The sequence below is a fragment of the Dunckerocampus dactyliophorus genome, chromosome 3, assembly GCF_027744805.1.
Source record: "Dunckerocampus dactyliophorus isolate RoL2022-P2 chromosome 3, RoL_Ddac_1.1, whole genome shotgun sequence".
NCBI lineage: Eukaryota > Metazoa > Chordata > Actinopteri > Syngnathiformes > Syngnathidae > Dunckerocampus > Dunckerocampus dactyliophorus.
Window position 1 is genome coordinate 38,461,194 of NC_072821.1, and position 12,590 is coordinate 38,473,783.

General features: G+C 39.5%; 1 protein-coding gene across 3 annotated transcripts in view; it reads left to right on the forward strand.

Moving 5' to 3' along the window:
• ntrk3b (neurotrophic tyrosine kinase, receptor, type 3b) overlaps positions 1-12,590 on the forward strand; it is a 291,634-nt gene that overhangs the window by 256,923 nt on the left and 22,121 nt on the right. For all 3 annotated transcript variants that reach the window (XM_054770394.1, XM_054770393.1, XM_054770395.1), the window contains one exon: positions 10,270-10,428. In XM_054770394.1, the coding sequence (XP_054626369.1) occupies positions 10,270-10,428 (159 nt within the window). The remainder of the gene's footprint in view (positions 1-10,269; positions 10,429-12,590) is intronic.

The window sequence follows — 12,590 nt, forward strand, 5'->3', positions numbered from 1 at the left end:
TTGATGGACAGCCAATCAGATCCTCCGGCTGAGCAAAGGTGTGATGTTTTTGGGTCTACCACTTGACTTTTTTGTTCCATAATGCTCAGGATCTTTCCAAAAACTTAGAATGACCGATTTACTGCTCCCAACCTCAGCAGCCATGGCACGCTGCGAGAGGCCTTGCTTATGCAGCTCCACAATCCCACCACGTTGGAAAAGAGAAAGCTTCTTAGCTTCACCATCAGGAGGGCATGACAGGGGGAATGATGACACGACATCAACATTTGGAGCACATTTGGGCTTTTATAGCCTGTGGTCTTAAACTTTTGATCAGCTGGTAAACAACCTATTTCAGTTTCATTGTTGTTTTCAATAAATGACTTTTTCAAAGTGCTTTTCGTGTCACCCCCCCTTCTTGTTTTCTGCATATTGTAGCTCTAGTTTAACCTCATTAAGATCCAAATGTGCAAAATGCAAATTCTAGCATTTTTCAACTGGTCTTAATTTGGATGAGGAGTGTATTTGATAAAATGATACATTTGAAAATGTGAATGATAAATACATTTGAAATGACATATTATTTTCAACATTGTTCCTTGTGCTCCATTTCTGACCAACACAAAAATCCGGCGGCCCCCAGCAACTCCCCCGAGAAGACGCCACGTCCCTGCGGGCGCCACCCGTGTCTCGCCAGCAGAATGCTGAATGCACACTTGTGCGATAGCAAGAGCGCGGAGAGTTTTGGTGGGCTTTTGCAAGCCTTCAGACACTTGCAGTCGCCACAAGCATGCATCAGGCTGAGCAGATAGCAACTTTATCTCCGCTCGCAGCCCAACCAGCCTAATGGACATCAGAGTGTCTAAAAGCCAACTTGTGTCGTGTAGGAGCTGGGAGAGCTGATATAGCAGCGTGGGGTGAGTGGCGAAGGCGCCGTGTGTCGCGATGCTTATCAGGAGGGCCCTCTAAGATGTCCGAGGCCTCCTCAGACTCCCCCCCGCGGGCTCCCGAGCGCCCACCGACAAGCCCGACCGGTGCCGGTAATCTATCCTCCTGCCATGCCGCCGCGCTCTCTCCACGCCGTTAATCCAATCAGTCCCCTGCCACGGTGGGACAGGCGCAGCACTAATCCGGTTTACACGGGCACAGGAGGAAAAAAAAAAAAGGCAGAGACTCATCCCTCGCACCCCCGACGAGCCTCGCCACCCCAACCGCGTGGCGTTGGCGGAGTTGAATGAGAATAATTACAGCAATTATTTTATTTTTATTATCCTCGCTGATGCCGGCTAAATATAGGACCTCGTCACCAAGGTGATACGGCGCCTGAATGGTTAGCATGCATCCTTGCAGGAACAGGAAGTTAATTAATGAACTTTCATGTTTATAAAGCTCCTCGGGGGGGCACCACCTGCTTGTAAGTGGGGGTCTGCCCTCCATGCTGAGAGGTGCTGATAAGCGCCCCAATCGATAACGGCCTGGTGTTGTTTACAATACTGAAATGCGTCATGTGGGATGCATTCACTCGCTGAAGGAAATCTACTTTTTCAGTCATGTGACCAAATCCAGATCAAGGAAATGAAGCTTACATGTGTTTGGTGGTGGTGGAAACTGCAGACCCCGCAAAAAAACCCACCCAACCAGACTGGAGTGAGCGAAAAAACTGTGATGGGCGGGTCCATGCAAAAGTATCGCTACTTTTTCATCGCCAGGTTTCACATTCTTTGGTGACAAGGTGCATATTTGAACCACTTTGGCTGAGTAGTGCTGCAGATAAGCAGTCACAGTCAATCACATGACACGCAGAGTCGTACAAATGCGACTGCCATCGCGTGGAGGGTACAAGTTACATCAGGAGGTTGCCTACAGCCGCAGCTGCCAAGGTGTTCTTTTGGCCACAGCGGGGGTGTACAAAGTGCGGCCCGGCACATTCTAAAAAAATATCATTTACAAGAAATAGCAGCAGCAAAAATAGCAAAAACAGCAGTAATTTTACAAGAATAACGTCAAAATATGAACAGAAAAAATGTATAATTAACAAGAAAAAGTTTGAAGAGAATAACGTAATATACTATCAGGAAAATAACATCCCTTTAGTAGCATAGGGTGAAAATACTTCTTATACGAATACAACCTTTTTTTAAAGTCCTAATAGTATGAGAAACAAACAAAACAACAAAAAGTTGTCATTTTTGGAAAATTATGTTGGAAAATTATGAGAGTAAAGTCAAAATATGATGAGTCAGAATTCTGAATTATAAGAAAAACATTTACATACTGAAGGTAGAACGGGTTTGAAGAAGATTGCATAAAACTAAAACAGCATAAATAAAGGAAAAAACAGCTGTAATTTTACGACAGTAAAGTATTGGTATTGGTATTAGTTTATTTGAACATGAAGGTTCCAATGGAATACATGTCATGAATCATCCTTTCACACTTCCACATGTCCAAAAGGAGCAGGAAGAAGCAAAGCTTATTTAATCCTACCCCCCATCCATTCCACTTCTTGTACATATATACGTGTATATATATATATATATATATATATATATATATATATATATATATGTATGTGTATATATATATTTCTTTTTTTTAAATATTTTATTTATATAAAAATATTTTTTTCACCCGAAGTCAGCTGGGATAGGCTCCAGCATGCCCCCGTGACCCTCATGAGGAGAAGCTTTATAGAAAATGGATGGATGTATAAATATTTATATATCTATATATATGTGTGTATATATATATATTTTTTTATTTATTTATATTTATATATATAAAATAAATATGAATAAAGAAACAAAACCTTTTTTTTTCTTTAAAGAAAAAGGAAAAAAAACAAAAAAAAATAAAAATAAAGATAAAAAAGAACAAAACGAACCTGACAGAACATCATTGTGATGATGAAGACTCTTCTGCTTGTATTTAGCAAACATCAACTGCTTGTATTGTTTATGAATGTGCTCATCTCTGTACTTTGTTGGACTTCCTTACTCAATCCCTTCCATAATTTAATTCCACACACGGAAATGCTGTGGCTTTTCAGCGTAGTTCTCACATATAAATGTTTTAGGTTTAATTTTCCTCTAAGATCATATTTCTCCTCTCTGATAGAGAAATACTTTATTAGGTTTTTGGGTAACGAATTGTTATTAACTTTATACATTATTCTAGCGGTTTGAAAGAATACTAAATCTGCAAATTTTAATATCTGTGATATTAAAAATAAAGGTGTGTATGTTGTCTATACTTGGTATTATGAATGATCATCACTAATATGTGATATTAAAAATAAAGGTGTGTATGTTGTCTATACTTGGTATTATGAATGATCATCACTAATATGTGATATTAAAAATAAAGGTGTGTATGTTGTCTATACTTGGTATTATGAATGATCATCACAGATCTTTTTTGCAGTACAGTGAGTGAGTGAAGATTGCTTTTGTAATTATTTCCCATATCTCCACACAATACGTTAAATATGCTAATACTAAGGAACAGTACAGAGTGTGGAGTGATTTTTGATCAAGAACATATTTTGCTTTATTCAATATAGAGATATTTCTCACCACCTTTTGTTGTATATATTTAATATGAGATTTCCAACTCATTTTTTCGTCTATTATGACCCCCAGGAATTTATATTCTTCCAAAAAGTCAAAATATTAAGAGAAAAATTTGTAGTTTAACAAGAAAAAGTCATACTTTTACAAGAATGATGTAATATTATGAGGAAAAACATCATTTTAGTAGCACAAAGTTGAAATATTAATGAAAAAAGACATTATTTTTAAAAGTCTCATATGAGAAACAAAACAATGAAGAAAGTAACTTTTCGAAAATTAGGTTGCGGAAAATGTTCTAATGTTACGAAAATAAAGTCATAATTACGAGAAGAAAATTTACATGAAAAAGGTTGGAATAGTTGTAAAATTTCAAAAATAACAACAGTAGAAATAGGAAAAAAAAACCCAGCTACAATAATAAAGTCAAAATATTAAGATAATTTTTTTTTATTGTTACGAGCAAAAAGTCGCAATTTAAAAAGAATAGTCGTAATATTATGAGTCACTCGCATGCCAATGTTGGCTGATATTACCGGACATGCCTGAATTTGACCAATTTCAACGGCACAGGAGTGTTAAAAAAAGCGACCACATGACCGTGGCTCTATTACCCCAGCAGTATTATCTCCTTTTTCTCTTGTTTTCAAAAATGATTCGTGTTTTTAAGTGCATTTTCTTGCCCACCTGGATTTTAATTGTGCAAAAGTACCTAATTCAGGGGTGTCCACAGTGCAGCCCGGGGGCCACTTGCGGCCCACGGTTGTTTTTTTTTTATTGGCCCGCTGATTCTTAAAATATAATTTATCAAGAAAAGAAAACAGAATGTTTTTAAAAATTATTAATTCAATTATATTTAAAATATGTATTTACATTTATGTAATAAAGTAATTTTAGATAAATATTTAAAATTACTTTAATAATTAATAAAATTCTTAAAATATTTTTTACAACAATAAAGCCAAAATGTTGAGAAAAAGTAGTAATCAAGAAAAAGTTGTTATTTTACGAGAATAACATCTTAATATGAGGAAAAACATCTTTTTAGTAGCATGATGTTGAAATATTAATGAAAAAAGATCTTTTATTTTAAAAGCTGTAATATTATGTGAAACAAAACAGCAAATAAAGTTGGAATTTTTGGAAAATTTATTAGAATTGAAGTCAAAATATGAGAATAAAGTCATAATTCTGAAAGCTTGATATTGTTACAAAACTGCAAAAACCAAGAACAGCAGAAACGGAAAAAAGGGATGTAATTTTAGGATAATAAAGTCAAAATATGAAGATAACATTTTTTATTGTAACCAGAAAAAAAATCTCCATTTTACAAGTAATGTTATGTCGAAGAAGATTATAATTTTAGTGTTGAAGTATTAAACAAAAAATATGTTCTTTTTTAAAAGTCATAATATGAGAGAAAAAACAAAATGAAGTCGTAATTTTGGGAAAATTAGGTTGGGGGGAAAAGTTATATTATGGGAATAAAGTCGCAATGTTCTGAAATTTTTTTACAAAGATCATTTAAGAAGAAATTTGAAATATTTGGAAATGTAAATTTAAAAGAAAACTATAGGAGACTCTGCAGGTAACTGAATGGAGGCGTTCATTGTGATATCTTTCACATTAACTTTAGTAGTGCTTTATACTACTTCAAATTGTAAAAAATATCTATTTTATATTCAAATAAAGAACGTTGACCATGTATGAAAGACCGCCACAGATGGATGGATATAAGGTCCCATGGGGGCTCAGTAACATCATTGATTGCAACCGCGAGAAACGACACAAAAGCCTCGCCGGGGACTGACGTGTTGCGTTATTGAAGAAGATGTGGAAAAATCGTTGCGTCGCAGATGATCACGTTCAGCCTAATTGCTGTTGAACGACTTGAGAATGAACAGTGTCAAAGTCCTGGCGGGGGTGGATTGTAGTTTTTGAGTGTGGGATTTGTCTGCAGAGTAGGCTGGCAGAGAGGAATTTTTAGCAGGCAAAGATGTTCCTGTTCCTGTTTCTTTGAGATGCAGCTAATACCTCAGACCCCTCTGGGTACGGCGCAGCGTGACTTTGGAATCTGTGAGAAAAGCCACAAAAAATGTTTTTTGTGGCTTTGCGAGTCGACACTGGGACACGGCTAAATACAACAGCTAACCCCTGGCAGGATGGTGGCTTGAGGGTGACGCACAGGTGCAGATGTCTCACTGGGAAGCTAAGTGGAGCTGAGGAATAAGCTTGATATGTCCCTCATCAGACAGATAAATGTAGAATGCTTATAACTTGGATTGGGGTGTAACGGTACGGCGTAATCACAGTTCTGTTTTAAGGTAACGGTTTGGTTGGGTTCCATCCATCCATCTTCTATGCCGCTTGTGTGGGTACACCCTGGACTGGTTGTCGGCCAATGGCAGGGCACATCCAGACTAACAACCAACCACACTCACATTCACACCTGTGGACAATGTAGAGTCACCAGTTAGCCTAACATGCATGTTTTTGGAATGTGGGAGGAAGCCTGAGAACCCCCACAGAGATGCCCAACGGAGATTCCAACCCAGATCGCCTGGCATGCTACCATGCGGCCCTCGGTTGGGTTCAAATGCGAAAAGGATGGATGGGTTGATAGATGGTTTCTTTTTCGGGAAGTGCCCTGGGAAGCAGCTGGGAAGTTCCCCTCGTTCCCCATCTCTACTGAGCAATGGCAGCACATCACTAACATCTTATCCACTTGTCCGTTTTCACCTGGAAGGCTTTGGCAAGTGTTCCCAAACAGGAGATTTTAACGACAGAAGATGTTTTTCAAGCTCTGGCTTCTCTTTTGCAGTATCCAAAGGCTGGGCGAGTCGATGCGTGGCTATATCGCAAGGCTGGATACTTCCTGTCCCTCACTTCACGTGTACAGTGTGGGAAGTTGGTACGTCTCTGTACCATTCCGAATACATGTACCTTTACACTCCTAATACAAACTGTGATTTCATCTGGCTGACGCAGGATATGTTTAGACTTGACCTGGAGAGGAAGGAATGGCAAAATGATGCACTTCCTTTGTTTTGCTGAAACACCAGAAAAGTCTGGAAATCAATGGGCTGTGATTTTGACTCACAGTCAGCATTTAGGTGCACTTGAAAGCTTTTCTATAACGGCCGATTGGACCTCCAGGCTAGCAGCATCAATACCCATTTGTGTAGAACGTAAGGAGAGCACTGACGCACCGTACAGCAGCTACTCTGAGATGGCAACTTTTTGTTGTTGTTGTTGTTTTTGAGTGGTTGGACAGATGAATTGATGAATGTATGAACAAGAACTACACGCACAGAGGCTTTGATGAATGAGTGGATGCACAGATGGATGCGGCGATGGACCAATGTGTAAATGTATGGCTGAATGGACGTACAGATATATGGATGGATGAGCAGATAGACTGGCGGACAGACTAATTTATGGACAACCAGACAAACTAATGAATGACTTTAATTATTAATTAAATGAATGGATGAACCGTTGCAACCAATGCATGGACAGTTGGATGGACAAGGGGATGGATAGACAAAGACTTTATGCTGTTCCATAGATGGGTTATGGATTGATGGGCAGATGGATGGATGAATAGATGCAGGACGGGAGTGCCTGGACTGACTCGTGTGTGGAAGGAATACTGTAGATACGTGAATGGATCAACAGATGGGCAGACAAATGCATTGATGGATAGGCGAATGGATGGACATATGGATAAACTGATGCTTTAATGGTTGGATTCATCTATGGACAGATGGAAGGATGAATGGTTGGGCAGATGGATTGACGGGCAGATGAATAAATGGATGGATGGATGGATGGATGTATGAGTGAATGAATGGACAGATGTATTAGTTGGATCAGATGATGGACAGACAGAGAGATGGATGGATCACTTGATGGGCAGATGCATGGATGGGTGCATGGTTGAAGGTTTGGACAGATGTAAAGATCCACGGTTAAACAAAATAGATAAATGTGTTGATGAATGGACGTACAGTTGCATGGATCAGTCGATTAGTTGGACAGATGGCTTGATAGAAGGTATAGATAAATGGAAGAACAAACGATGTAAGTATGGATAGATCAATGGATGCACATACGTGTGGATGGATGGATGGACAGATGCATGCATGGATGACCACCAAGACAGATGAATGGATGATCGGACCGATGCATGGATGGATTAATGGATGCACAGATGTGTGGATGGATGGACGACTAGATAGATGGACCAATGAATCCCATGTAGCGTATAGATGGACAGACAGATGCATGAGATGAATGGACAGATGGATGGGAGGAACCACGAGGGTGCTTTTGTCTTACAATGAAATGACCTAAATTGTAAAGACTATGTGCAAAATACTTGATCATTAAAGCAAACATGTGCAACAACCATGACATCATGGTGACACGACACTGTGTCCACATGAAACCACCTGCAGGGCAATTAGCAGCATTTTATTGGTGGGGACACAAATCATTTGGTCCATTAAGGCTTTATTTGTGTGTTCAGTCCTTTTTATTGTACTGAGGCGCTCTACACAGTATGCATGCTGTGGTTTAACATGGAGTGTAACTGCTTGTGGTTGTATGTACTTCCCTGTTAAGGGACATCACTCGCACACTTTTGTGTGTTGCTGGGGGGGGGTTTCGCGTAATCCTGTGAGCTCAGATTGCAAGATGACCATAGAGGCAGACGCAACAAAATACTCAAGTCAAGACCTCCATTGATCAGAATCTTTGTACCCATCCTACAATTCTCTTATGGATGAATCTTTTGTACCTACGCAACAAATTTTTTAAAGCGGGAACCCATCCAACTATTCCCTTAAGCGTGAATTTTTTGTGCCCATCCAAGAATTTCTAAACGAATTAACCTATCAACAATTCTCTTAAGTGTGTATTTTTTGTACCCATCCAGCATTTCTCTTCAGTGTGAACCCATCCAACAATTATTTTATGTGTGACTCTTTTGTACCCATCCAACAATTTTCTTATGGGTGAATCTTCTGTAAGAATATTTTAAGAGTGAACCCATCCAACAATTCTCTAAAATGTGAATCTTTCGTACCCATCCGGCCCTTCTCTTAGGGAATCTTAGGAATCTTTTGTACCCATTCGACACCCTTTAATTGAATTGTTGGATGGGTACAAAAGAGTCACAATTAAGATAATTGTTTTGTACCCATCAGATAAAATCTTTTGTATCCATCCAACAATTCTCTTAAGTGTGACTCTTTTGTACCCATCCAACTTGTTTTTTTTTTTTTTAAGTGTGAAGCCATCCAACAATATTAAGCGTGACCCTTTTGTACTCATCCAAGATCCTTTGAGAGAATTGTCGGATGGGTACAAAACATCCACACATTGTTTTGTACCCATCTAACAAAATCTTTTGTACCCATCCGGCATTTCTCTTAAGTGTGAACCCATCCAAGAATTCTCTTATGAGTGACTCTTTAGTACCCATCCCGCCCCATTTAATAGAATTGTTGGATGGGTACAAAAGATTCACACTTAAGAGCATTGCCGGATGGGTAGTCAGCTGACAAATTCTTTTGTATCCATCCAAGTGTCAATCTTGTGTACCCATCTGACAAAATCTTTTGTACCTATCCAACAATTCTCTTAAGTGTGACTCCTTCGTACCCATCCGACACCCTTTAATAGAATTGCTGGATGGGTACAAAAGATTTACACTTCACAGAATTGTCGGTACCCATCTGACAAAATCCTTTGTATCCACCCGAGTGTGAATGTTTTGTACCCATCCAACAATTGTCTGAAGGGTGGAGAGAAAGCAGTGTGGTGAATCAGTGTGTACTAACAGTGAGGATACATTGATTCTTGGCTGGCAGGCGTGTGTTATTTATATGATCTGCCAATAGTGTCATTTTCCCCCCATGAACACCCACCCCCCACCCCCGTCGCTCGGAACCCGGCCGTGATCTCTGTGATGAATAATGTCTTAGCATGATGAGCACAAACTGGAAATACTTTGACGCTCTTTCCGACACAACCCGTCTTGTCCAGCTCAACGCCGCCATGATTAAAAGGAGAAAGAGAGAGTGTGGCTGGGGGGGGGGGGGCTGCAAATGAAAGCTTGAGAGGCGAGATGATGAATGGATGATTGTTTGATCGATTAATATCCAGCCCGGGAGGATTTACGGCGACGGGGACTTCATTTCATGTTCGGCTGCTTTTGAAACCATTAAAGAGATCACAGCCAGCACATCCCGACCCCCCCTCCCCCGACCTCCCTCGCCACTTTGGTTTGCCGCATCCTACATGGATGTAAACACAACGTAAACATTTGCATGCACACAAACGGCAGATGCATCATCAGCAGGGAGCTTTCTTAAACTGATTGACTTCCTGGCTTGGTGAGCTTAGACTGAAAGGTTTCATACGCTAACCTGAAGGCTGTCTTTAGCACGTGAGGAACAGGTGGAAGATTATTCCTCGCCATTTTGCTTCTTTGCTTCAGTATTGACACCCAGCGGCAAGGCAGACATTCATGAGATGTTAAGCCAGCGGTATCATTTACATGCAAGGACACTTAATCCCCTGACGCCCGGGAGTTGTGTTGATGACTAAATTTTCTCCTGAGTGTGTGTGTGTGTGTGCATGTGTGTGTGTGTGCATGTGTGTGTGCGTGTGTGTGTGTGTCTGTATTAAACTCTTCTCTCTTTCTTCTAATCAGGTCGGAGGACACACCATGCTACCCATTCGCTGGATGCCCCCCGAGAGCATCATGTACAGGAAGTTCTCCACGGAGAGCGATGTCTGGAGCTTCGGCGTCATCTTGTGGGAGATCTTCACTTACGGGAAGCAGCCTTGGTTTCAGCTGGGCAACAACGAGGTAACAAACAAAAAGTAGACTACTTTTCTAAAGTTTCCTTGATGCTCCGAGATTCCTGGAGCTTCATTAGGGGTTCCGCTTGTTCCTCATCATCCCTCTGTCCTCCAGCCAATCATCTCCCTCCCTTCCCTCGTGTTCCACCACCTGTGTTATTACTTCTGTTGGATTTAGTGTCCTGCTGTTTATTTATAAGGTTTCTTTGCTGTTTTTTTCATTATTCTTATTTACTCATTATCGTGTCTTTTTGCATTTCTCTACTAGGATTTTCATTTTTTTTAAATCAATATGTGATTTTAAAAAGATATTTTAATCAATATAAATATCATATAAATGTATATATTTTTATAAATGACATATGAATACAATGTATGTTTTGTTTGTATATGAATTTATTATTATTACTGAACATTTAAATGAATATTACATCGCAATTAAAAAATATACTGTAATATTGTAATATTTATGTATAAATAAAATTGTATATTTTTATGTATATATTCATTTATTTGTATTTTATCGTTAATGTTGTTTATATATTTATAATGATTATATATATAATAAAAAAATCTGATTTTAAAAATATTTTTTATAAATAAATATATAAATAAAAATAGAATAAATAAATACAAAATATAAATGTGAGAATTCAGTTTTATATTCATTAAAGCAAATACATATTTTTTTCCAAATGGGATTTAAAAATAAATAAGTTTTAACTAAATATAAATAATACACATTTTATTTGTATTTGTACTTTATTAATCCCACAGCGGGGAGATTCACTTGTTACAGCAGCAAGCAAGATACACAAGTAAAGAATACATAGTGACTACAACATGGTTCAGGTGGTGCAGGTGTTGTAGAGCCTGACAGCGGTCGGTATGAAGGACCTGCGGAACCTCTCCTTCTTACACCGTGGGTGTAACAGTCTGCTGCTGAAGGAGCTGCTCAGGGAACCCACAGTGTCATGTAGCGGGTGAGAGGTGTTGTCCATGATGGATGTCAGCTTAGCCAACATCCTTCTCTCCCCCACTTCCTCCACGGAGTCCAGAGGACCGTCCAGGACAGAGCTCGCTCTCCTGATCAGCCTATTGATCCTGCTCCTGTCCCTGTCCGTGCTGCCTCCTCTCCAGCAGCCCACAGCGTAGAAGATGGCTGAGGCCACCACAGAGTCATCAAGCATTCATAAAATACATTTTACAATAAGAATTATAAATACATATTTTTGTGCCATAGGAAATCATGGAAATAGCAATAGTCTGTTCCAGGGTCAAACTTCCACCATCGTTACACATAAAAGTAACATTTCACGTTTTTGAAGTGAAGAAGTTGATCACTAGCAGCGATTGTCGCGTCTGCTCTTTCTTTTTGCAGTTTTACCCCCAAAAGAGCAGCAAAAATCTAAATAAAAACCAAAATAGATGAGTTTCTTTTTTTGTCCCCAAATTGTACACCTCCAGGGGTTTTCCACTTTAGAGGTTCTACTGTTTATCCATTGTCGTCATGGCAGCATACTTACTCCCTTTTATGCAATTTATGCTACCTTGTAAAACACGATACGGCACCACTGATGTAGTCGACTCCCTTGTATAACAATAACATACAGAAACAAGTATATTCTATGTCCTGTCCCTCCCTTCAGGTGCGCTGGGAGGATCAATGCAAGGAGTAGCTTGTGCGGCTCGGAGGCCACTTGCGGCACGCGGCTATAAAATTAGCAGCAGTAGCTCGTGTTAGGGATTATTGTGCGTGTTGTGAGATCATTCATCATTCATCAAGCCTGCAATAAACGTCTGGTGTCTCACCCAACGTACTGCCACCTAGTGACCAGTGTAGAATACGACACATCATCGCGTCGTCCTTGAATGCATCTTCTGAATGCCTTATATTTGTATTTGACTTCATTTAGACATTTTTATCCTTGCAAATGCCTCATTCAGGGCAAAAAATATGCTTAAACATGCCTATTTTCGGACCGATAATACTGCGTTACTACTGTTAACGTGTTATTTTTGACGGCCCTAATAAAGAGTAATGAAATAGAATGGGAGGAGGCCTGATTAATGTGCAAAGGCAGACGGTTCTACCGTTTAGGAGACACAACAAGCGTCAATCAATACAAGTCCACCGGAGCAACTCTTGTCAAGTCACGAGTTGGGAGA